This window comes from Brachycentrus maculatus, unplaced genomic scaffold (genome assembly GCF_059751285.1).
Source record: "Brachycentrus maculatus isolate JH-2025_06_01 unplaced genomic scaffold, ASM5975128v1 h1tg000863l, whole genome shotgun sequence".
In the NCBI taxonomy this organism is placed as follows: Eukaryota; Metazoa; Arthropoda; class Insecta; order Trichoptera; family Brachycentridae; genus Brachycentrus; species Brachycentrus maculatus.
Window position 1 is genome coordinate 177,316 of NW_028281589.1, and position 25,304 is coordinate 202,619.

Consider the following 25,304-nt stretch of genomic DNA (forward strand, 5'->3'; position numbering starts at 1 on the left):
GTGATATGTTTGGTCAGCACTTCTATACGGAGTGGAATCGTGAACCCTATGAATCGATTATAGGCATTCAAAATGTGAATGCTACGCATTCCATGGACCGATTTGACACTCTGTCTGGCAATTTGTATGACCATGTTAATTAAGATTAACTGTATTTATCTGAAATATTTTTTGGTAGAATATACTTGGGTGATAGAGAAATCAATGATTGAAGTTATACCTGCGCCGGGCCAGACATTGTGGCCCTGCCTACTAGAATTATACGGGCCAGAATGTCTGGCCTACAGAGTGGTAAGAGTTAAATAAATAATAGTTAGAGAAAAATCAGATTATTATGGTGGTAGGAACTCACTCGAAGTGGTCGCTTTCACGTCGTCTGGCCGATATTTGGACTGGCCTAGCCGGTTGAGGGCCATGATGGAGAAGAGGTAATCCGTGGCTAGCTGAAGCCCCCGGATCGTCCACTTGTTCTCCCGTTCCGAGTTGCTGTCTGACGATGTCTTGGGCACCGGGGCCACGTCCTCATACTTGTAGATTTCTTCGTAGATTGTCCTGTGAAAGAGATAACAGTCAGTTAATCATGTAGAGCCAGTTGAGACCTCTATTACCATGTAATAACTTCTCTTCTTTTTCCATGTTCACACCCTAGGTTGAGCCATCTCTTTGGCTTTCTTCCAGGTCAGTCCGGCATCTCCAAGTTCCGCTGAGTATAGTCGGTGAATGGTCATTAGCGGCCTTCCGGGGCGCCGGAATCCTCGGGTTAGAAGAAGAGACAAGAAGGGTTTGATGCTCTCAGGTGACAATCTAAGGACATGTCCCAACCATGTCCACCTTTTCCTCTTCAGGACTTCCAGTATGAAGGGCTGTTGGGTTTTTCAGCTCACATCCGTAATAACATGACTATTTCAACAAATTGTTTGCGGGAATCACTTAAAAGCGTCTTTAACATATTGTTGGTAGACAGCGAGAGACGCTCATAAGCACTAGACGGTAAAAAACACTGTACAGATGGGAATTCGGTTTGTTATTGTGTTACTTGTGATTAGTAAATTACCCTAGGGCCTTAGTCGTCAAACTGCGGCACGCGGGCCGCATGCGGCAGATATTTGTGCGGCCCGCGATATAGCAAACAATTTTAGTAGACAATAATGAATAATGACTACCAAAACCCGATTTTGCGTGCAAAGTAAACTAAATAAAAGTACTTACGCGGGACGGGAATTTGGGAATAAGAAGAGCAAGTGTGCGGGTAGCTATTACATTTTCAATTGGCATGACGCGATATTAATATTTGTTTTGAGTTAAGACAGATTATCTTTGACTGTTTTAGCACTGTGATTAACTTTATTTTTACAATATTTTGAGTAATTAAAATCTCGATAGAGACAAAGAATATTTTAAATTTATTTCAGGGAATAGCATCAAGTGGCCACTTTAACCAACCAATGATAGGTCATAAGCCCTGTAAATGCCTAGATAGGGGTTGGCTAGGAGTATGTATAGTATAATTATTAAGTGTGCGGCCCTCAGTGATACCTCACATTGTCCCATGTGGCCCTTGACCAGAAAAGTGTGACGACCGCTGCCCTAGGGGATTGATGGACTCTCTCTTACCGATAACACTACGGCTCCATATGGAGCCTTAGTCTTTAACTCCGCCTTTACTCAGTGGCCAACATCCAGCTTGCTACCTGGAGAAGCTGCTCTGCATCCTTTCTCGCTAGCCCTTCACCCCTCAGTCTGGTGTTCCCACTTTTCTCCTTCGACTTATGTATTTAACTGATAATATCTGTAATAATTTTTTTACCTGTAGCGTATCCTGTAGGTAGCCGGGAGTCCTCCATCGAATCCGGGAACCCAGGTAAGCGTCACCGAATCGTGAGTCACATTTGCTACTGACAATGTCTGCACTTGATCTGAAAATGAACAAATCGTTCCCATCATTACAGTATGAAGAGGCGTTGTAATCAATTAATTACCTAAGTTTGTGTAGATTTTAAATTTTGCTTGGATTATTTTTTTGAAGAGACAGTTTTGAACTCCTTTTTCTTGTAGTACATGCTTGCTTAATTTTTACTTTTTTATCTTTGTTATGTTTTTAAGTTTTTAATTTTATTTTTTTTTAAAAAATGCTACCGTACTGGAGGTCCCGGGTTCGATTCCCAGGGGTGGTCAAATAAATATAAGTGATTTTCGCTCTTATATTTATTCAATATTACCTTGGACTGGTGCCGGAAGCGGAGGGCTGATCACCTTTCCTTCATGTGTCAACGATCGAGATAACACTGCGTTTATATGATGCAGTGCCCTATGCACCATTGGGATGCGGATAAGGGTTTGAATGAATGAATGAAAAAATATTAACACTATTATTCTAGTTCTACTTATGATACCTATACCCTTATACCCTTTACTATGAGCTAAATTATATTGTACAGGCCATGCCTTTGTGGGATATCTTTTTGTATTTATATTTTTTTTTTAAATGATTACTTTTATCATATATTTAGTTATGAAACGATTTATTTTCCTAAACAAAAACGTTCAATGGGATTCATTGTGCCTTTTTGGTACTCTATAATACACGTGTGTCACATTATTCTTGAAATTTATCGTAATATAAACAAATTAGATCGTAACATAAATAAATCAAAGCACGCATCGTGTGTCACTCTTACCCACTGGCGATGCGTAGCGTCGAGAGTGAGACAGATATAGGGCATGATTATGGCGCGGACTAATTACCGACCACAAGAAAAATCAGGGATCTGTTGTTTTATTTATCCTTGTGATGTTACAAATTATTAGTCAGATATTTCAACAGATATCATAAGGCCGAGGATTGACGTATTATTTTATCCAAAGTTCCACACCATGAAAAAATCCCTCCACGTTGAACTGAGGTTCGAAACTTGGAGCAAAGTGAAAACACATACGCTTATGCGAGCCGCGTGGATCCGGTTAATATTTTTTAGTATTTGAATTTATGTCGTGTTTCGTATAATGCAAAAGAATTTAAAATGAATAAAAAATAAAAATTACCTGGAGCGCTAATGGCGTCTACAGTCACAGTGTGCGAGGTGAATCCTCTTGCGTTCCGGGCAGCGCATTCGTAGCGACCATAGTCTGCTGAGGATAGGGCGGCTATCTGCAGCCTGGCCTCGTACAGCATGGGCCCGAGGCGCTTGCTGGTGCCCTGGTATCGGCCGCCCGTCACGTTCCAGGGTATGCTGGCTCCGGATCTGGACCAGCTCCAAGTAGGCTCCGGGGCAGCTTGACATCTGAAGAGATACACAAATGTAATGTTAGCGACGTCATCATTATACATATGTACCATATTTTATTTATTGTTTCGGCATTAACTTTGTGGTAAGACATGTTACAATGATTAAAGAAAACACTTCGTTTTTTACCACTTGAGTTTTATTATAGACTACATGTTTCAGAAGTTAAACTTCCATCATTCAGGTCTGTATAATAACAGATATTATACAGACCTGAATGATGGAAGTTTAACTTCTGAAACATGTAGTCAATAAAACTCAAGTGGTAAAAAACGAAGTGTTTTCTTTAATCATTGTATATGTACCATAGTCCTGAAAAGGACCTCCTATATCATTTGCGTCATAAATATATCGTAGTTGTACAGGAGAAAGTGACCAACTGACAAAACGTAAAACGTTCAGGAGGGCCATTCAAATCACTTTTGCTTGGCAAGAAAATAAACATAAATGCAGTTAGTCATTTTTAACTAGTCAATATATTATACTTCCAAGTTTTAAATCGCTTTGGGTTTTTTTCAGGGCAATATTAAGGCAATATGAATGCTGGGAACAAAGTGAATGGTGCACTGAAATCAGTTATAGCAAATAAAAACCTATCAGCGGAAGCTAAACTGGCAGTGCACAACGGAGTCCTGGTTCCAACTCTAATGTATGGAAGTGAAACATGGAGTTGGCAAAAGAAGTCAGTCAAAATGCGATCTATCACAAGAATGTGTGACAAAACGATGTATGATAGATGTGCGAATAGTGAAATAAGGAAGGAATGCAAAGCTGAGATAAGCATTATCGATAAAATTAAGAAAGGTGTATTGAGATGGTTTGGACATGTAGAACGAATGAGTGAGGAAAGAATGGTAAAATAAATTTATGAGGCGAATGTTAGTGGGAAAAGAAGCAGAGGAAGACCGAGAAAAACATGGCACGATCAGGTATGCCAAATACTTGAAAGTGGTCAGGTTAGGAGTCGTAACAATCGGCGGGTATGTATGAGGAGATGCATGAACGTGGAAGAGGCGATGAATGTTTGCAAGGACAGAGTGGTGTGGCACTCTATTCTCTCTGCCTACCCCTGCGGGGAAGCGGCGTGATGGTTAGTTAGTTAGTTAGTTATGTTAAGCTAGTGAGATATCAAATAATTCATAATCACGTTTTTCTAAACAAATGCACTTGGTCACTTTCTCCTGTATGACTACGATATGTAAATAAATATTGTCCTGAAGAGGACCGTTTCAATAATTTGTTAAGGCAGTGCCGCCCCTCCAATAAATAAATGGTTTACTTTCGGCGGTGGCTGCCGGAAGTATACTGAGAGTCGGGCAGCAGACTAGCAGGGTATAATTAGGGTTTGATGAAAAAAATTGCCCGATAACAATGCGTTAAGGACAACATTTTGAGTGTGTCCAAATACTTGTTCACAAAATCTGGAAGAATTTAGTAGTGTGGTTGTCAATAATGGGTAGAATTGGTGAATGTTACACGTGTGTAAAGTGATCACTTAAACCAGCCTATGACGGTCGTAAGCCCCGTAAATGCCCAGACTTCCATATTCTTCTTCATCTTTGATGAGATGTCAAAAAATAATATGCGTTAAGGACATTACCTGCAAACCAGTTCGGCCGCGTCTCCCATATTGGCGGCGGCCTTCAGCAGGCCCGGACTGGTGTCCATCTCTGGTTTAAACTTGACCAGGAACCAGACGTCTTGCTGCGTTTTGTTGTTGCGGAGGCCGTTGTCCACGGAGCAGACGAAGGGCCCTGCGTCTTCGCGGGCGGCGTTGCGAATGTGGAGGTAGCTGGTGCTGGTGTTCTTGTCAAAGGACAGGAAGGTCTTCTCGTCAAAGTTCTCGTAGCCCTTTCGGCTCCAAGTAACGTGTTCTTCGAGAATCGGGTTTCCTAAGAAAAGAAACAAATAATTTATACACATAAACATTTTCCTGCCTCTGTAGTGTAAAGTCCTCCGTAGTGTAAAGTTCTCCGTAGTGTAAAGTCCTCCGTAGTGTAAAGTCCTCCGTAGTGTAAAGTCCTCCGTAGTGTAGTGTATACTCAAAACGCTCGGCTACCGTTTCGGAGGTCCCGTGTTCAATTCCCAGGGGGGGCTCAAATAAATATAAGTGATATTTTACTTAGTAAATACCACTTTTTCTTAAAATCTACTGTGACACGTGTTTCGATGCATTCCGCATCATTTTCAAACACCGAAAATGATGCGGAATGCATCAAATCACATATCGCAGTAGATTTGAAGAAATAGTGGTATTTACTAGGTAAAACATTGATTAAAAATGGATAGATTTTACCACAAAGTGACTGCCGAATCATTTAATGAAAATATAAGTGATTTTATTTACTCTATGAATATGCAATATTAAATCATGGCTTTTTGTCTAGCCTTTTGGTCTAGCCTCACACCAGTCTGATGATGTCGGTTGCGACGAAACCCGATTGCTGGTCAAATAAAACGAATGTGGAAAAAATTACATAGTTGTTATTTTATTCTACTCAATGTTACCCTGGACTGGTACCTGAAGCGGAGGGCTGATCACCTTTCCTTCATGTGTTGACGATCAATAAAATACTGCGTGTACATTGTGCAGTGCCCTATGCACCATCGGGTGCGACAAGGGTTAAAAAAAAGTAGAAATTGTATTAAAAGATGTATTTTTTAATAATAAATAAATGATAGAAGAGTTGAAATAACTGTGTAGGTTTCATTTCTTGAATGTTTTTCGCAGACACATTGTGGCACATTTTATAAACATTATAGAATTATTTTTTGACATCTCATCAAAGATGAAGAAGAATATGGAAGTCTGGGCATTTACGGGGCTTACGACCGTCGTAGGCTGGTTTAAGTAATCACTTTACACACGTGTAACATTCACCAATTCTACCCATTATTGACAACCACACTACTCAAATTCTTGGAAGTTCTATATATATGAACCAATTTAGAAACCTTGTTCTTGAATCACTAGAACTTCACTAGAGACATCTATTGGTGAGATGTAAAGAAGCTTTTTACTAAGCAGAAACTCTTATATTAGTATGTGAGATCCGAATCCTGGATTATACACATTATTATTTTGGACACACTCAAAATGTTGTAAATAAATTATCTGGTCAAATTATAAGCTTAATAATAAAAATGAGAATTGTATTTTCTGGCGTTTCTCATGTGTGTGATTATAATCCAGGATTCGGACATCTCACCAATAGATGTCTCTAGTGAAGTTCTAGTGATTCATGAACAAGGTTTCTAAATTGGTTCATATATATAGAACTTCCAAGAATTTGAGTAGTGTGGTTGTCAATAATGGGTAGAATTGGTGAATGTTACACGTGTGTAAAGTGATCACTTTAACCAGCCTATGACGGTCGTAAGCCCCGTAAATGCCCAGACTTCCATATTCTTCTTCATCTTTGATGAGATGTCAAAAAATAATATGAAAATAACTCCTGTAATTGGAGATAATCCAGATTTTGTGAACAAGTATTTGGACACACTCAAAATGTTATTATAGAATTAAATCACTTTTTTATTATTAGTACACTTTAACCTACCAGTTTCGACAAGAACCTTGTCATCATCAGGGTTTATCAAATTCTAAAACATTGAAATACTCATAGTTAATTACATTCCCTTACCAAAAACTTCCACACACTCCGTACACCGTGTGAAAATATGATTTAAAAACTCATAAATGTTATTTTTACTGTGCATTGTGTAGCAACTCCAACTACGAATGGAATCGCCCAAAAACAGTATGAAGCAGCGTGGGCATACGTAAACTGTGTAGGTACTCACCAGTAACAGTACAGGAAATTTTCCCTTCATCGTTTGGACTGACCAGAATATCCTTCGAGACTGATTTTATAGCAGCAGGATCTGAATCAAACAAAAAAAAACATGATAATTTCAGAAACAGAGTAAATGGTGCATTGAAATATTATTATTAAACCATATCCGCTCCCTAGGTGGAGCATATTTAGTCCACAAACTATCTATAGGCCGCCAGCTCCCTTGCATCCTCCCAAGTCAGATCCGCGTCCCGAAGTTCTGACGAGAACTGCCGGCGAATTGTCAGCAATGGTCATTCTGGGCGGTGTGAACCTGATGCCTTGTAAAAGAGGCAAGCTTGATAGCGGCTCTCGGGAGGCATGTGGAGTACATGGCCAAGCCAACTGAATCGCCTTTTCTCTGTTCTGACGAGAACTGCCGACAAATTGTCTCTGTCATATACAATCACAGATTTTTCTCTATCTCTTCCCTTTATCGAGATATTCATTATCCAAATAGCCGCAAAATTGTATTCATTTGATAAATCGCCCACTCCTTTCAACAACGTCATATATAAAAAACTTGATTTTTCAGGATATTGTTTTTAAAGTTTAAGAATATAATAAAATGTATTAAAAATAAATATCAAGCCACTTATTGAACTTTTTACTGTGCAACAGATTTTTTTAGGTAAAACCTGAAGGTTTTTTTCTCCATTTGAGAAATATTTAGTATATTTAAAAAAAATAATTAAACAATACCTTTTCTTCGAAATGCAAAAACAACACTTTCTGCCCTGAAGCGGGTAAATATAAAGTTAAACATATATCGCTTTTGCTGGGATAAAGTTCATATTCTGGGCATTCCGAAAATATGCACAACTGAAAATTGACAATTTTTGATATATGACGTTGTTGAAAGGAGTGAGCGAAATGTTTTGGCAAAAAGTATTTCAAATATTTAAAAGTGGTCAGGTCAAAAGTCGGAATAATCGTGGGTATGTGTGAGGAGATGCATGAATGTGGAAGAGGCAAAGAACGTTTGCAAAGACAGAGTGGCGTGGCACTATGTTTTCTCCATCTATGATGCAGCGTTATGGTTAGCGACATGGACAGGTCAGGAAATGTTCAGTTATTTAATTTATCACACATTTTCTTCGCGCTATATACTTTTAGCTAATACAATAGGGTAGGTACTGCAAGTGTGCCAACACGGAAAGCACACCACTGCCCGAACGACGTCTTTGTGCCATCCAATAAAAGAATTGCCAAAAAATCAATAAAATAAGGTGCTACTTACACTGGACGTCCACTGTGATATTGATCATTGCTGATCCCTGGGAGTTGACGGCCTCGCAAGTATATATCCCCGCGTCCAGCCTCGACAGACGAGATATGTTGAGGGCGGCACCATCAGAGACAATCCTGTCACCTAATTAAAAAATAAATATATTATATTTATCGTAGTCATACAGGAGAATGTGACCAAGTGCATTTTTTACAAAAACGTGATCATTGACTATTTGATATCTTACTAGCTTAATATTGCCCTGAAAAATATCCCAAAGGATTCTAAACTTGATGATGACCAATTATTTCTTGCCAAGCAAAAGTGACTTAAATGGCCCTCGTGAACGTCCGCCTCCATAGTGTAATGGTCCTCCATAGTGGAGGTCCCGGATTCGATTCCCAGGGGGAGGGTCAAATAAATATAAGCGACCAATGTTACCCTGGACTGGTACCTGAAGTGGAGGGCTGATCACCTCTCCTTCATGTGTTTACGATCAATATAACACTGCGTTTATATGATGCAGTGCCTTATGCACCATTGGGGCGCGAATAAGGGTTGGAAGAACATTTTACGTTTTGGTAGTTGGTCACTTTCTCCTGTACGAGTGCGATATGACAAGAAAAGCAATTAGAAAGATATGGATATGAAAAGACGCGCCGTGGCATAGTTGTGTATATGCTAGACTGCGAAACTGGCGTCGCGGGTTCGATTCCCGCCAAGTGCCTAATAAATTTAAGAATGATTTATTTCCAATTGGTCTGGGTGTTTGTGATGTATTTTTCACATCTACCTTCCCTATCCTTACTATCCTACCTGCCGACAAGCCTCTAATACAGGCTTAGCAGGTTATTTCATTTAAAATAATAAAATAAATAAAAATTATCTTCTTCTTCTTCCGTGTACGTCATTCAGATCCCCTGACGTCAATCATCGCCGTCATAGGCTGGTTTAAGTGATCAATTTACACACATGTAACATTCACCAATTCTACCCATGACTGACAACCACACTACTCATATCTTGAATGTTCTGTATACAAAATATGTCCAATTTTGAAACATTGTACAAGAATCACTAGAATTTCACTAGAGACATCTATTGGTGAGATGAAAAAAAATATATAGATGTCTCTAGTCATTCAAGCAATATGTTTCGAAATTGAACCATATATATATATATATATATATTTAGAAGTTCTAACAATTTGAGTAGTGTGGTTGTCAATCATGGGTAGAATTGGTGAATGTTACACGTGTGTAAAGTGATCGATTAAACCAACCTATGAAGGTCGTAAGCCCCGTAAATGCCCAGACTTTCATATTCTTATTCATCCATGTTGAGAGGTCAAATAATAATATGAAAAATAACTCCTATAATTGGAGATAATCCAGATTTGTGGACAAGTATTTGGACACACTCAAAAGTGTTGTATATAAATGAAAAGGCTGTAAAAACTAATGAAGTTGGAGCCTAAGTAGGATAGAAAGATTGGATAAACTAACTAACTAACCATCACGCCGCTTCTCTGCAGGGGTAGGCAGAGAGAATAGAGCGCCACACCACTCTGTCTTTGCAAACATTCTTCGCCTCTTCCACATTCATGCATCTCCTCATACATACGCGCCGATTGTTACGACTCCTAACCTGACCACTTTCAAGTATTTGGCATACCTGATCGTGCCATGTTTTTCTCGGTCTCCCTCTACTTCTTTTCCCACTAACATTCGCCTCATAAATTTGTTTTACCGTTCTTTCCTCACTCATTCGTTCTACATGTCCAAACCATCTCAACACACCTTTCTTAATTTTATCGACAATGCTTATCTCAGCTTTGCATTCCTTCCTTATTTCACTATTCGCACATCTATCATACATCGTTTTGTCGCACATTCTTCTGAGAGATCGCATTTCGACTGCATTCATACTTTTATCCTTCTTTTGCCAACTCCATGTTTCACTTCCATACCAGAGTTGGAACCAGGACTCCGTTGTGCACTGCCAGTTTAGCTTCCGCTGATAGGTTTTTATTTGCTATAACTGATTTCAGTGCACCATTCACTTTGTTCCACATTGACATTGGGTAATACGAAAAATTTAACAAATTATTCACGGATGAATACCGCAACACTTTCTTTACTTTTAAATGTGCCAATTATTGAATCGAATAAGTTAGAAATATACCTGAATGGCTGTAGGAAGCTTGTGTTATCGGGAGTCCATCTTTGGTCCAGGTGTAAGCGAGGCTTGTCGGATTTCCATCAGCCTTCACCATGATCATCAGAGATTCATTTTCGATGCCGGTAGCCACTTCAGGAGTCACCGACTCGAAGAATGGAGGGTCTGAAGATGGAATAAGATAAAATAAAAAATAAAAAATAATGAATCAATTGCAGGAGGGTTATCCCTCTTAACCTTTTCCACTCTGACCATTTTTTCTCAAAACTGATCAGCTACTCTGATCAAAAGAATGCGACGTTTTTCTACCATTAAAATAAATATTTTGGTTCCCTAATTTTGGGACACTCTGTCTGGCAATTCGTATGACCATGTTAATTAAGATTAGCTGTATTTATCTGAAATATTTTTTGGTAGAATATACTTGAGTGATAGAGAAATCAGTGATTAAAGTTATACCTGCGCCGGGCCAGACATTGTGGCCCACGGAGCTCCCTACTAGAATCATACGGGCCGGAATGTCTGGCCTACAGAGTGGTAAGAGTTAAAAACAGGCCACAAGGCGTACACCAAGATAAGAAGAATAAATAAATCTATTCTACAGTATGGAATTGTTGAATTGGGTGGTACAAGTGACGCTATATTCAAAAGATTTTATTCATGATGTTGGTTTATTGTCTAATAAATTAATATGAAAAATCACAAGACTATCGATAACATTCTTATTGAAATCTGTAGGGAACAAAGGGAGGTATTAAGGTTTGTACTTCAGATATTTTAATAAACGTTCGCATAATCAAATTTACGGGGCAAATGTATTTGGAACAAGCAGAGGAACGTTGGGCGTAGTCAAGTATTATCCTTGGCTCTACCCGACCGAGTTTCTCCAGGGTATGCTCGGTTACAATAGTTTAGAGACTAGAAGGAATGTGTATTTGATTACGCATTTTTATCCATTGTTGCGCGGTATGATCGATAATCCTTAAATTATCCGGAGCATTGTTCTGTATGTTCCCGATAGTTACCTAAGACAGCGTCGGCATAGATTGTTTCACATTCCTATACACAGGACCAACCTGCCGATGGTTATGCCTGTAGGAAGAGCTACCGCTATGTTGAACAATATCTCATTGGATATTGATCTGTTCCATGTGTCTGAAGGAGTTTTCCAAAACGGGATTCTTCTACACCTTTAGCAATAGTATTATTGCTTATTTTCTATTTTTGTTAATGTATACAATTTAAATTTAAGTTTGTAATGCGTAGGTTGATTATAAATTGAATTGAATGGAATTGAAATTGAATGTTCATACATATATTTAAATCTAGAATTTTTTATGGATTTAATGTGGATAATAATATTTATTAGTACTTACATAGAACTTTGAGTGTGTGGGCATCATACACGCTACGTTGTAGGGCTTCATTCATGGCTTGACATGTGTAAACCATACCTAGAAGACAAAATAAACATATAAAAAAGTTATCCTTAATGGATTTAAGATTGACTTTGTAGAATTTTCGCCAGTTGATAAGAACATAATATAAATTAATTTATTTGCAACATTTTGAGTATGTTCAAATACTTGTTCACAAAATCTGGATTATCTCCAATTACAGGAGTCACATTCATATTCTTTTTTGTCATCTCATCAAAGATGAAGAAGAATATGGAAGTCTGGGCATTTATGGGGCTGACGACCGTCATAGGTTCACCAATAGATGTCTCTAATGAAGCTCTAGTGATTCAAGAACAATTTTTCAAAAATGGTTCATATATATAGAACTTCCAAGAATTTGAGTAGTGTGGTCGTCAATAATGTGCAAAATTGGTTAATGTTACACGTGTGTAAAGTGATCTTTTATTAGTTACACGTGTGTAAAGTGATCTTTTATTAGTGATTTTATACCCTGTACTATGACTATTTATTTTGTATACCCACACACAGGCCATGCCTTTGTGGGATCTTTTTTTGTATTTATTTTTATTTTTTATAAATATTTTTTGTTTTTGAATTTATGTAATGCAAAAGAATTTTAAATAAAGAAAAAAAAAAAAAAAAAAAACCAGCCTATGATGGTCGTCAGCCCCGCAAATGCCCAGACTTCCATATTCTTCTTCATCTTTGATGAGATGTCAAAAAATAAATTAATTTAAATACAGCAGTACACTCCTGATTTTTAGGCGTTCAAAATGTAAATGATAATTTCAAAAATCATCACATCAGATTCCACGGATCCGGTATTTCTCGCTAGGGAACAGAAAGCCGATATATCGGATTTTGGTAATCAAAGGGGATATAATTTGATCAACTCACCATTCATATCTCTTGTGACGTTCAGTTTCAATTCGATAGAAGACACAGTGCCACCGTGAAGTCCTGGTTTTGAAAAATTACTGTAACCTACAAAAAAAGAGAAAAATGAATTAGTGTCTTTGCTTCTACATTTGTGGAGGTCCTCACCAAAACGTTACATACTAACTAACTAACTAACCATCACGCCGCTTCCCCGCAGGGGTAGGCAGAGAGAATAGAACGCCACACCACTATCTTTGCAAACATTTTTCGCCTCTTCCACGTTCATGCATCTCCTCATACATACCCGCTAATTGTCACGACTCCTAACCTGACCGCTTTCAAGTACTTGGCATACCTCATCGTGCTATGTTTTTTTTTGGTTTTCCTCTGCTCCTTTTTCCAATCACATTCGCCTCATAAATCTGCTTTACTGTTCTTTCCTCACTCATTCGTTCTACATGTCCAAACCATCTCAACACACCTTTCTTAATTTTTTTCGATAATGGTAATCTCAGCTTTGCATTCCTTCCTTATTTCACTATTCGAACATCTACCATACATCGTTTTGTGGCACATTCGCATTTTGACTGCATTCAGTCTAATTTCATCCTTCTTTTGCCAACTCCACGTTTCACTTCCATACATTAGAGTCGGAATAAGGACTCCGGAAAACGTTGCATTTCCACTTTAAATGATTTTAAGTACCGCAGAACGAGGCTACTTGAACTTTGATGTGTTACTTGAGACCAGTACAAAAAAACTAAATTAATCTGTATTTGGTCTACAATAATGAACGTATAAGTGTCACCTGTCAGGGAAACAATGAATCATGTCGATACGTTCATTATTGTAGACCAAATACAGATCTAATTTTTTTTTGTACTGGGCTCAAGTAACACAACAAAGCTCAAGTAGCCCCGTTCTACGGTAATTAGGAATTCTAGCTTGTAAAATTGTTTTGTTTTTCATATATTTTTTGGTTCTGTTAAATAAATACATTTATTTGCTTCGAAAATTTGTACTCTGCTTAGAATTTTAACCTAACCATTGTAATGCAGATTTGGAGGACGGTATCTTTACTCGATTGTATCTTCTTGTGTATTGACTTCTTAATCCCGCATTCATTGTTTTCCCGCATTCATGGTTTATTTTAACCGGATCCACGCGGCTCGCATAACCATATGTGTTTTTACAAAACATTCCCTGTACGCGGCTGACATAACCGTTTGTGTTTTTACTTTACTCCAAGTTTCGAACCTCAGTTCAACTTGGAGGGATTTTTTCATGGTGTGGAACTTTGGATAAAATAATACGCTAATCCTTGGCCTTATGACATCTGTTGAAATATCTGACTAATAATTTGTAACATCACAAGGATAAATAAAAGAACAGATCCCTGAATTTTCTTGCGGTCGGTAATTAGTCCGCGCCATAATCATGCCCTATATCTGTCTCACTCTCAACGCTACGCATCGCCAGTGGGTAAGAGTGACACACGATGCGTGCTTTGATTTATTTATCTTACGATCTTATTTGTTTATATTACGATATATTTCAAGAATAATGTGACACGAGTGTATTATAGAGTACCAAAAAGGCACAATGAATCCCATTGAACGTTTTTGTTTAGGAAAATAAATCGTTTCTTAATTAAATACATGATAAAAGTAATCATTTAAAAACCGGCCGCGCACGGGCGTCTCTCAGGAACAAAGTGAATGCGGTTAAAAGGTTAATAGGTCCCTTTAGAAACGATAGATAGAGGTTTCACTGTATCACCGTCTGAGACTATGGCCATACGGGCATACTCTCAGTTTAATATTAAGGATATATACACACCTTGAACGGGAATACCATCTCTCCACCAGGATAGAACAGCCGGAGGGTTGCTGGAAGCTCCGTCACACAGGAGTTTAGCCTTTATTCCCGGCTTCAAGTCCTTGGGCTCAATGCTGACCCTCACGGCTTCCGGAGCAACTGAAAATAAATGAAAAATATTCATGTAAAACGAAAAAACTAAACGACAAATGTGCATGTTAGACCTCGGCTCTTGACCAGTTAACTACCAAGAGTGTCAAGACGCATAATTTTCTGTGATCGGAGCGCCGCTCATACAAAAATTCCGTCTTAAGACGCGCCGTTTTAAACGGGCTTTTAGTAAAGAAAATAAATTATTTAAAATGTACAAATATATTGAACGCATAGTGACATCTATTGAGAATATCTTTGCACACTTAGAATTGAAACAGAATTTGTTTTTACCACTTTAAACGTAAATTAAAGAGAGCTTTGTCGTCGGAACAACTAATGGCGCTCAGGGTTGTCCAATAATCCCCGAGTTGCCGTCACTGCCGAATCTGATGACAGTGATTTTAGTGTTGATTCTGATGATTTTTAATTTTTATTTTTTTAAATCATAGTATGTGTGTGTGTATACTTTTAATATTAAACTAACATAAACAATTACTTTTGACATATAATTTAGTTTTCATATTTTCTATGACAAATTTTGTGACAACCGCCTTGAACAATTAATTTTATGATTATGGGTAAATGACTGAACGACTGGCGCGCTCTTAATTTAATTGTCAAGTTTTATAAATAAACGTTAAGACACTTTTAATAACAATATGTTTAGAAGGTTTTATTTTTGTCGTAAAATTCGCGGCGTGCTGGGTACCGCCATACATGTATCTGCCGGCAGTTAACCGGTTTATGCATGTTTGTACTGCAACCCCTAGTGCATGTTGGTCTTCGGGTCGACCAAAATCGCATGGGTTAAACATTTTGTGTAGTTTTAAGTGTGTGAATAGTGCTATGGTAATGGAGGGTAATATTGTTTGCATGCTGTGGTAGTGATTGTCCTGACGAAGAGACGGGTACGTCTCGAAACCGTTAGACGTAAAAATCTCGGTGAGTAGTTATATACTAATAGTTTTGTAAAAATATATAAAAGTAAAAACGAAAAATAATTAGTCAAATAATTTAATAAAGAAAAGTACTGTGAAATGTGCATTTAGCCAGGGGAAACCTGCTAGGGTTTTATTATTTAAAAGTAAATTGTAAAAGAAAACTGCTTATGACCTGCAATCAAATATGACATGGCCGAATGACGCCGATCTATTTCAGAACTACCCACTATCAATATCCATTTATGATTAGCTCTTTTATGCTTAGTTTCATTATCTAATGACTTTATGTATAATTGAAGCAGGTTGTACAACTTTGTTGAATAATAATCAAAGTCCTTTTGACCAAAAGAGGTATGTGTCAGGTTTTGTTTGATGTGTTTCTGTGTTTTGGATCTTGTAGTTCTATGTACGTTACTATAAAGTGTGTTAATTATGTGCTATGCTGGGCAAATGGGAGGCGCTTTCCATTTTTTATTTTTAAAATTTCAAATCATTAAATGTTTCAAAATATTGTTTTTGATAAAGAGCACATCACTATGTACATACTTATACATGTCGTAGTCGTACAGGAGAAAGTGACCAACTAACAAAACGTAAAATGTTCAGGAGGGCCATTTAAGTCACTTTTGCTTGGCAAGAAAATAAACATCAATGCAGTTAGTCATTTTTAACAAGTCAATATATTATACGTCCAAGATTAAAATCCTTTGGGATTTTTTTCAGGGCAATATAAGCTAGTAAGATATCAAATAGTCAATGATCACATTTGTGTAAAAAATGCACTTGGTCACTTTCTCCTGTATGACTATGGTAAATCAGGATGTTAAGTTTTTGTTTGCTAGCAACATGTGTCGGGTTGTGGTCCCGTGGTTAGTGTCGCGGACTCTTAAGTCAGAGTTTCTCGGTTCGAACCCACTCTACCACAATTTGATACCTATTTCTAATAATGAGCCGCTTAGGCTCACAGAAATAGTATGAAATTGAAATATAGTATTTGTGTAAATAATAAAAACACAAATATTTTTCTTTTTTTCAATTGAATTAATTCAATTATGTTATTTTTTTCACTCTGGTAAATATGGTATTACCACAAGAAGAGAGCAAGACATTTAGATTACTAAGCCTTCATTTGATTTGATTACCGGCCTCTAGCTTATCGGATGGCCGCTATCAGTCAGCCTATGGCGGCGCGCAGGAAAGGGCGTGGGATCTGTGACCCTGTAAGTGGGGGTGAGTTACGAGCTGCGTAGTACAATTTCCATACAAATATGAACTGGGGTCTTTCGGCATCACATGTGATTTTTGGATGATTAGTACGGGAAAGCTTAATATTGTTTTGTGTGTACTTACAGTGCACAGCTAGAGTGACGCTTTCGAAGAGTGGAATGTCAGTCGCGCTGTTGTGGGCCTCGCACCGATACTGGGCATTGTTGTCCGAGACATTTGTAAGAACGGACACTTCAGACGTAACCTGCTTATCTGTGGTCTTTGTGGTGGAATGAATCTGAAATAAGATGACAACATATTATAATGTGAGAGGGAAAACAGAACGAGGACGACAATAGCAAAACGGAAAGAATGGTAAAACAAATTTTTGAGAATGTGGTTAGTAATAGAAGCAAAGGAAGATGGAGAAAAACTAGGCAAGATAAAGTGTCTCAAATAATTGAAAAGATGATGAATGTATGAAAAGATGCGTGAATGTGGAAGAGGAGTAGATAGTTCACAAAGACAGATTGGCGTGGTGTTATATTCTCTGTGCTTTCCCCTGCGGAGAAAATATCTTCTTAATTCAACTCAATGTCTTCTTCTTCTTGTAACTCTTATCCGCACCCAACGGTGCATAGGGCACTGTATCGTATAGACACAGTGTTTTCCTGATCGTTACTTACATCACTCCTGTGCTTCAGGTACCAGTCCAAGGTTATATTTAATAAAAATTATAAAGTAAAATCATTGATTTTTTTTTTCACCCCCCTCCAGGGAATCGAACCCGGACCTCTAGGACGGTAGCTAAACGCGTTGACCATTACACCACGGAGGCGGAGTGTTATATATTTTTACTGGTTAATAACAGAAAGTCATAAATTTTGGGTCAGTTTCTATCAATATTACGTAGACACATATAAGGGCAATTAAAAAGGCAGTCTGCCCTAGAAATAGGACGGAATTACTGCCAGCTTTACGATCCGGGTTTATTTCAAATTATAAGATAAATGTAGGAGATATGGACCATTCAATCTAGAGAGAGGTTTTCACTCTTAATACTGGATTTGTCATCTCAACATAGATGAAGAAGAATATGGAAGTGTGGGCATTTACGGGGCTTACGACCGTCATAGGCTGGTTTAAATGATCACTTTACACAGTCGTAGAGGAGAAAGTGACCAACTGATAAAACGTAAAATGTTCAGCAAGAAAATAAACATCAATACAGTTAGTCATTTTTAACAAGTATTATATTATATTATATATTATATTATATATTGTATTATATTATATTATATAGGGTCCGCCAAATAACTTTTTTTTTTTGAAAATGGGGCGCAAAACATCGAGTGTAGCTTCAGCTGTGTGGCACGTAGCGCCGTCCTGTTGAAACCAAATGTTGCCAATATCCTCCTCTTCAATTTTTGTGGACCAAATTCCGTTCAACATGGCCCGATAACGATCGCCATTGACTAACGGCCACTCCTTGCTCATTTTCAAAGAAAAATGGCCCAATTATGCCTCTGGACCAAAATCCGCACCAAACAGTGACTCGTTTTGGGTGTACCGGCTTTTCAATGTATGCGTGCGGGTTTTCTGTGCCCCAAATACGACAATTTTGCTTGTTTACATACCCGCCAAGATCAAAATGAGCTTCATCCGAAAAGATGATTTTTTTGGCAAAATCGGCATCTTCTGTAAGTCGAATGTCGCAATATTTCCCAGCGTTGTTCAAGCGTATACACAACCATATTCGCTCAGCGGAAGGATTAAACTAATTATCTGTCAAATCAGACATGAGCTAAGTGTTACCATTCACGAAATAAGCACTAGTTGAAAAAAAAAACTTTAGATGGCGGACCCTATACTTCCAAGTTTGAAATCCTTTGGGATTTTTTTCAGGGCTATATTAAGCTAGTAAGGTATCAAATAGTCAATGATCACGTTTTTGTAAAAAATGCACTTGGTCACTTTCTCCTGTATGACTACGATATGCTTCTTATGCCTATTTATTATACCTGTTTATTGTTTTTATATTTTGCCATGTATAAGTTTTGGTTAATATGGTGGCCAATATCTGTACCCGACGGATTCTCCAGTTCTTTGGACACGTTGCGCGTGGCAAAGAGGATAGCCTGGAACGACTAGTTGTGATCGGTAGCCTGGAGGGAAAGAGAGGGAGAGGAAGATCCCCACACGATGGACCGATCAAATTAAGGCTGCAGCAGGCACCTCAGTGGTTGGAGCGCTACGTGCAGCGCAGTCAAGGGATAACTGGAGAAGAGTCATTGCTTCTGCAAGGGTCACAACCCTCAGCAATGAGGATTAAGACGGAGAAGAGAAGTTTTGGTTATTTAAAAAAAATCTTTTTTGTTACTTTATTATTTGTGTTCCAGTCTTGTTAACCTTAATCCCATGTCCCAAAATGAGAAATAGAAATTACTCATCGGGAATACTATATATACAGATCGCTCACTCCTTTCAAGAACGTCATAAATCAAAAACTGTCAATTTTCAGTTATGCGTGTTTTCGTAATGCCCAGAAAATGTACTATATACCCGCTACAGGGCAGAAAGTGTTGTTTTTGCATTTTGAAGAAAAGGTATTGTTTAATTATTTTTTTAAAATAAACTAGTTATTTTTCAAATGGAGAAAAAACCTTCAGGTTTAACCTAAAAATATCTGTTGCCCAGTGAAAAGTGCAATAAGTGGCTTGATATTTATTTTTAACAAATTGTTTTATATTTTTAAGCTTTAAAACGTTCTCCTGAAAAGTCACGTTTTTTGATTTATGACGTTCTTGAAAGGAGTGAGCAATATATGACTTATGTATGTAATATGTTTTGAAAAAATAAATAAATAAATCCAGTGTTTGAATACAATAAAACGATTCTCTTTGTGAAACTTTTTTGATAGAATTTTTTTTTTAATATTCATTTTTCTGTTGAATTTCATAAATACGTTTTAAATTACTGAGTCAGATATATTTTTAATTTAACATTTTGAGAACAACTTTCTCTTTGAGACGATTTTTAATAAAAATATTTGAATATTTTCAATGAAAAAAATGGTTAAACAAAAGTCGAACTTTAATTGAATTTTCAATTTTGCTATACATACAGTGTGGCGCAAAAATAATCACCCTATCGGAAGATGTCATAATTTTTGCAAACGGCGTCGTACGTCAATCGTATTTGATATTTCGCTCGCTCCTTTCAACAACAATCAAAAAAACTTGATTTTTGGAAATCGTTTTTAAAGTTTAAGAATATAATAAAATGTATAAAAAATAAATATCAAGCCACTTATTGAACTTTTTATTGTGCAACAGATCTTTTTAGGTAAAACCTGAAGGTTATTTCTCCATTTGAAAAATATTTAGTATATTTAAAAAAATAAATAAACAATACCCTTTCTTCAAAATGAAAAAACAACACTTTCTGCCCTGTAGCGGGTAAATATCATGTTAAAAATATGCCGCTTTTGCTGGGATATAGTACATTTTCTGGGCATTCCGAAAACATGCAAAACTGAAAATTGTCGATTTTTGATATATGACGTTGTTGAAAAGAGTGAGCGATATGTATATGTAAATAAAAGTAGAATTCAATCCAATAACTTTGTTTAATTTTGGATACATTGCCCAACAATTCAAAATCGGATGATTCATTTTGCGCCACCCTGAATCTGTGTGTATACTGCAGCTGTCTAGTTCACAAACGTCAAATATGATTGACGTACGTAGTCATTTGACAAAATTAGAACATTTTCCGTAGGGTGATTATTTTGCGCCACCCTGTACAGGTATGCGATATTACTAATTATTCAATCTCTTTGATCTACGAAAAAAATTATATTTTTATTTGAAAATTAATATTATTTAAAGGTCAAAATATATTATAATTTATACAAAAAATATCGATTCAATAAGGGGTCATCTACGATAGTCGTTTGAGCCCCTCTCCGTAGAATATCGTAAGCGCCAAATCGAAAAAAATATTTAAAATATTAATTACATAGGTTTTTTTTTATATATCTTCATATTTAATTTTATTATTTACAACATTTTGAGCGTGTCCAAATACTTGTTCACAAATCTGGATTATCTCTAATCGTCAAGTATGTTTGGTTCGCCTCCGGGTGTAATGGTTAGCGTGTTTAACTACCGTGCTGGAGGTCCCGGGTTAAATTCCCAGTGTTTAGTGATTTTACACTATAATATTTATTTACTTTTACCCTGGACTGGTCCCTGAAGCGCAGGAGTGGTCACCTTGCCTTCATGAAAGTAACGATCAAGATAACACTATGCGTCAATACGATGCAGTGCCCTATGCGCCATTGGGTGCGGATAAGGGTGAGAAGAAAAAGATGTTTGAGGAAATTACTGAATGTGGAAGAAGCTAAGATTGTTTACAAAGAAAGATTGGTGTGGCGTTCTATCGCTCCGCCTACCCCTGCGGGGAAGCGGCGTGATGGTTAGTTAGTTTAGTTAGTTATTATTATTACCGGTGTGTTGAAATGGTTTTGGCCACATGAACGAATGAAGAAAGCATAGTTAAGCAATTTTATGAGGCGAAAGTAGTCGGAAATATGAGCAGAAAAAGACCGAGGAAAATTTGGCATGATCAAGTATTTAAAATCAGGTCAGGAGTTATACAATATATACTACAGTACGAAGTGCCAACGTTCGTATGGAATCGAATGTTCTTAGGATGGAAAAAAAGATCACATTTGGTGTACCTTTTTGTCGTTCTTGTACCACGTCAGTGTTGCCAGGGGATTTCCACCGGAAGAGATGCACATCATTTTTTGGGGAGTGCCAGCTGCCAAGATGCTTCCAGGGACATATCCTGTGATAATCGGAGCCGATGGAGGGTCTGGAATAATTGAGAAAACAATTAAATCAATTATAAATACACATAGTGAATGACTGAATGCAGTCGAAATGCGATCCCTCAGACGAATGTGTGGCAAAACGATGTTTGATAGATGTTCGAATGATGAAATAAGGAAAGAATGCAAGGCTGAGATAAGCATTATCGATAAAATTAAGAAAGGTGTGTTGAGATGGTTTGGACATGTGGAGCGTATGAGTGAAGAAAGAACGGTTAAACAAATTTACGGAGCGAATGTAGTTGGAAAAAGAAGCAGAGGACGACCGAGGAAAACTTGGCACAATCAGATATGTCAAATACTCGAAAGCGGCCGGATCAGGAGTCGTAATAATCGGCGGGTATGTATGAGGAGATGCATGAATGTAGAAGAGGCAAAGAATGTTTGCAAAGACAGAGTGGTGTGGCGTTCGATTCTCTCTGCCTACCCCTGCGGAGAAGCGGCGTGATGGTTAGTTAGTTTTTTTTTTTTAAATACACATATCAATAACAGAACTGTTGAACAGGTGATGAAATCCAAGTATCTTGGAGTTGACGTCAGTAGCTACGGTGACTTCTACGGTGAGACCCAGAAACAAATTAATAAGGCTGCAGTTATATCCGGATGCCTCAGAAACTCGGTGTCGAGGAACAAACACATGATAATAGAAAGTAAAATGAAAATATACAAAACATGCGTTCGACCAATAGCCACTTATGAGATTGAGGCAAGAGCAGATACTTCTAGAACAAAATCTGGACTTCGAACCTCCGAGATGAAGACTCTCCGATCCATAACCGGAAACACATTGCGAGACCGAGTAAGGAATACCGACATCCGGAGCATGTGTAAGACGGAGGATATCGTGAGGTGGGGACGACAACGAAGGCGATACCGGAATGATCATGTAAACAGAATGTCAGATGACAGACTTCCACGTATCGCCCTTCAAGGAAACCCTGAAGGACGCAGACCCCCAGGCAGACCTTCAAAAAGGTGAGACGACAGCTGGGAGTCAACATCCCAAGAGCTACAAGCTATAAACAGATCCTCAGGATCCATAGAAAGAAGAGGAAGAAGATAAATATACATGTATGCAAAAATAATCCAGAAGGAATTGAACGTGCGGCTCGGAATGGTAGGAGCCATATTCAATAAAATGCGCAATGTCTGGGAGTCACTGCTATACTCGACAAAAAACCAAGTGTCGCCTCTTTAAAGCCTGCATCCTAACAGTGCTCGGCTGTCCAAACTTAAAACGCATTAAGGAAAATTTTTTTTGTAGTACATATTTTTGCATTTTTTGACTAGATTTTACGCAGTCCAAATATGCAAAAAAAAGTCCCTTACTGTGTTTTAAGTTTGGACAGCCGTGCTGCTGTACGTATGTGAGTCGTGGCACTTCACCAAAGCTCAGAGCAAGAAACTAGCAAGTTTTGAAAATAGGTGCCTGAGGCGAATACTGGGTGTAAAGTGGTATGACTTGGTCAGGAATGACGATGTGAGGAGAAGAACTCAACAGCCCCTCATACTGAAGGTCCTGAAGAGGAGAAGGTGGACATGGTTGGGACATGTCCTTAGAATGCCACCTGAGAGCATCAACCCCTCATGTCTCTTCTTCCAACCCCGAGGATTCCGGCGCCTTGGAGGACCGCTGACTATACTCAGCGGAACTTAGGAATGCCGGACTGACCTGGGAGATGGCGCGTGACAAAGTGACTTGGAGACGTTCGTAGGCGCTGCCATAAACTCACGTTTTTTTAGTGGCATTGCAACGCATGCCGCCTAGTGATCTATAAACCTTGTATATTAAAACCAAATTAAATAATAAATTAATTGTAACTGCAGACAGTTCGTAGAATTCCATATTGAATTATTAAGTAATATATACAAAATTAAACACAGTTTATTTGGTTGAATTCTACATTTATTTATGTATATTAATTCATTAATACGTTACGCGTTTCGTCTTCTTAGGACATTATCAAACACTCTGTGTGCCGCGCCGAGTGTTTGATAATGTCCTAAGAAGACGAAACGCGTCACGTATTAAAATAAACATAAATAAATGTAGAATTCAACCAAATAAACCACGTTTAATTTTGGATACATTACCCAACAATTAAATAATAAATGCAATTCCCATCTAAAAAAAAATAAAGTAAATATTTTACAACCCTAACAGTGAATTTCTAGAACCATTTTAAGGAAAAAAAGGTTTACCATGACTGGAATTGTACGCTACGGCAAGGGAGGCTTCACTTTTCAACTCCATTAATAAGACATCCCATAAAAATGTAATCAATTCGAAACTTGCTAGAATTTTTCCGTGTTTATATTTAAGCAGAAATTTTCCTCTGTGACGGGAGAAAATTTGACTAAGCTGAAACTTTCGTGATCTTCATTTAGTTTCAGACCATTGATTTTTGTTAGCCCAGAAGTTCGCCGAACAAGGTTTTTAAGGAAACTTTTTTTGAATCCATCTTTTAAAGGGATTGATGTAACGGATAAATCTTTATGACGGAGGAAACGTTTATTCCCGTGTCAGAAAATGATATTACGAAAAAAAAATCAAACACTTTTAAACTATATTATTTTTTGACATCTCATCAAAGATGAGGAATATGGAGGTCTGGACATTTACGGGGATGACGACCGTCAAATTTTGTGAATAAATTAACTGCCTACCCCTGCGGGGAGCGACGTAATTGTTATTAAGTTAGTTTAAAATTTTACAAGATTTTGAGTGTGTCCAAATACTTGTTCGCAAATCTTGATTATCCCGAATTATATGAGTTATTTTTCATATTATTTTTTGACATCTCATCAAAGATGAAGAAGAATATGGAAGTCTGGGCATTTACAGGGCTGACGACAGTCATAGGCTAGTTTACGTGATCACTTACACACGTGTAACATTCACCAATTCTACCCATGATTGACAGTACCACAGTACTCAAATTCTTGGAAGTTCTATGTATATGAACCAATCTTGAAACATTGTTCTTGGATCACTAGAACTTCACTAGAGACATCTATTGGTGAGGTGAAAAGAAGCTTTTTATTGAAGAGAATCATTCGTATGTGAGGTCCGAATCCTGGATTGTAATCACATACATAAAAAACGCCAGAAAATATATATATAGCTTTTTATTTTATTATTTTAGCTTACAGTTAGACCAGTTAATTTATTTACAACAATTTGAGAAGTGTGGTTGTCAATCATGGGTAGAATTGGTGAATGTCACACGTGTGTAAAGTGATCACTTAAACAGCCTATTACAGGGACTTATTTTGCCCTGTAAATACCCAGACTTCCATATTCTTCTTCATCTATGTTTAAATGTCAAAAATATAAAATGAAGACTTATTTTAAAGTCGTTAAATTATTCGGTTTTTTAATTCGATCCCCCTTGTCTAGAGTAAGTCAGCAAAAATAAAAGCGAGAATTTGAAATAAACGTAAAATACAAGGGTTTTTACAG

The 25,304-nt window shown here is 37.6% G+C and overlaps 1 protein-coding gene across 1 annotated transcript in view; it reads right to left on the reverse strand.

Moving 5' to 3' along the window:
- LOC148299993 (nephrin-like) overlaps positions 1-25,304 on the reverse strand; it is a 212,650-nt gene that overhangs the window by 17,933 nt on the left and 169,413 nt on the right. Inside the window, exons 11-22 of the mRNA XM_088275413.1 lie at positions 21,689-21,825; positions 17,089-17,242; positions 14,666-14,803; positions 12,845-12,931; positions 11,903-11,980; positions 10,533-10,691; positions 8,361-8,492; positions 7,089-7,169; positions 4,885-5,176; positions 3,043-3,281; positions 1,808-1,916; positions 353-552 (exon numbers count right to left, since the gene is read on the reverse strand). Of these exons, the coding sequence (XP_088131539.1) occupies positions 353-552; positions 1,808-1,916; positions 3,043-3,281; positions 4,885-5,176; positions 7,089-7,169; positions 8,361-8,492; positions 10,533-10,691; positions 11,903-11,980; positions 12,845-12,931; positions 14,666-14,803; positions 17,089-17,242; positions 21,689-21,825 (1,806 nt within the window). The remainder of the gene's footprint in view (positions 1-352; positions 553-1,807; positions 1,917-3,042; positions 3,282-4,884; positions 5,177-7,088; positions 7,170-8,360; positions 8,493-10,532; positions 10,692-11,902; positions 11,981-12,844; positions 12,932-14,665; positions 14,804-17,088; positions 17,243-21,688; positions 21,826-25,304) is intronic.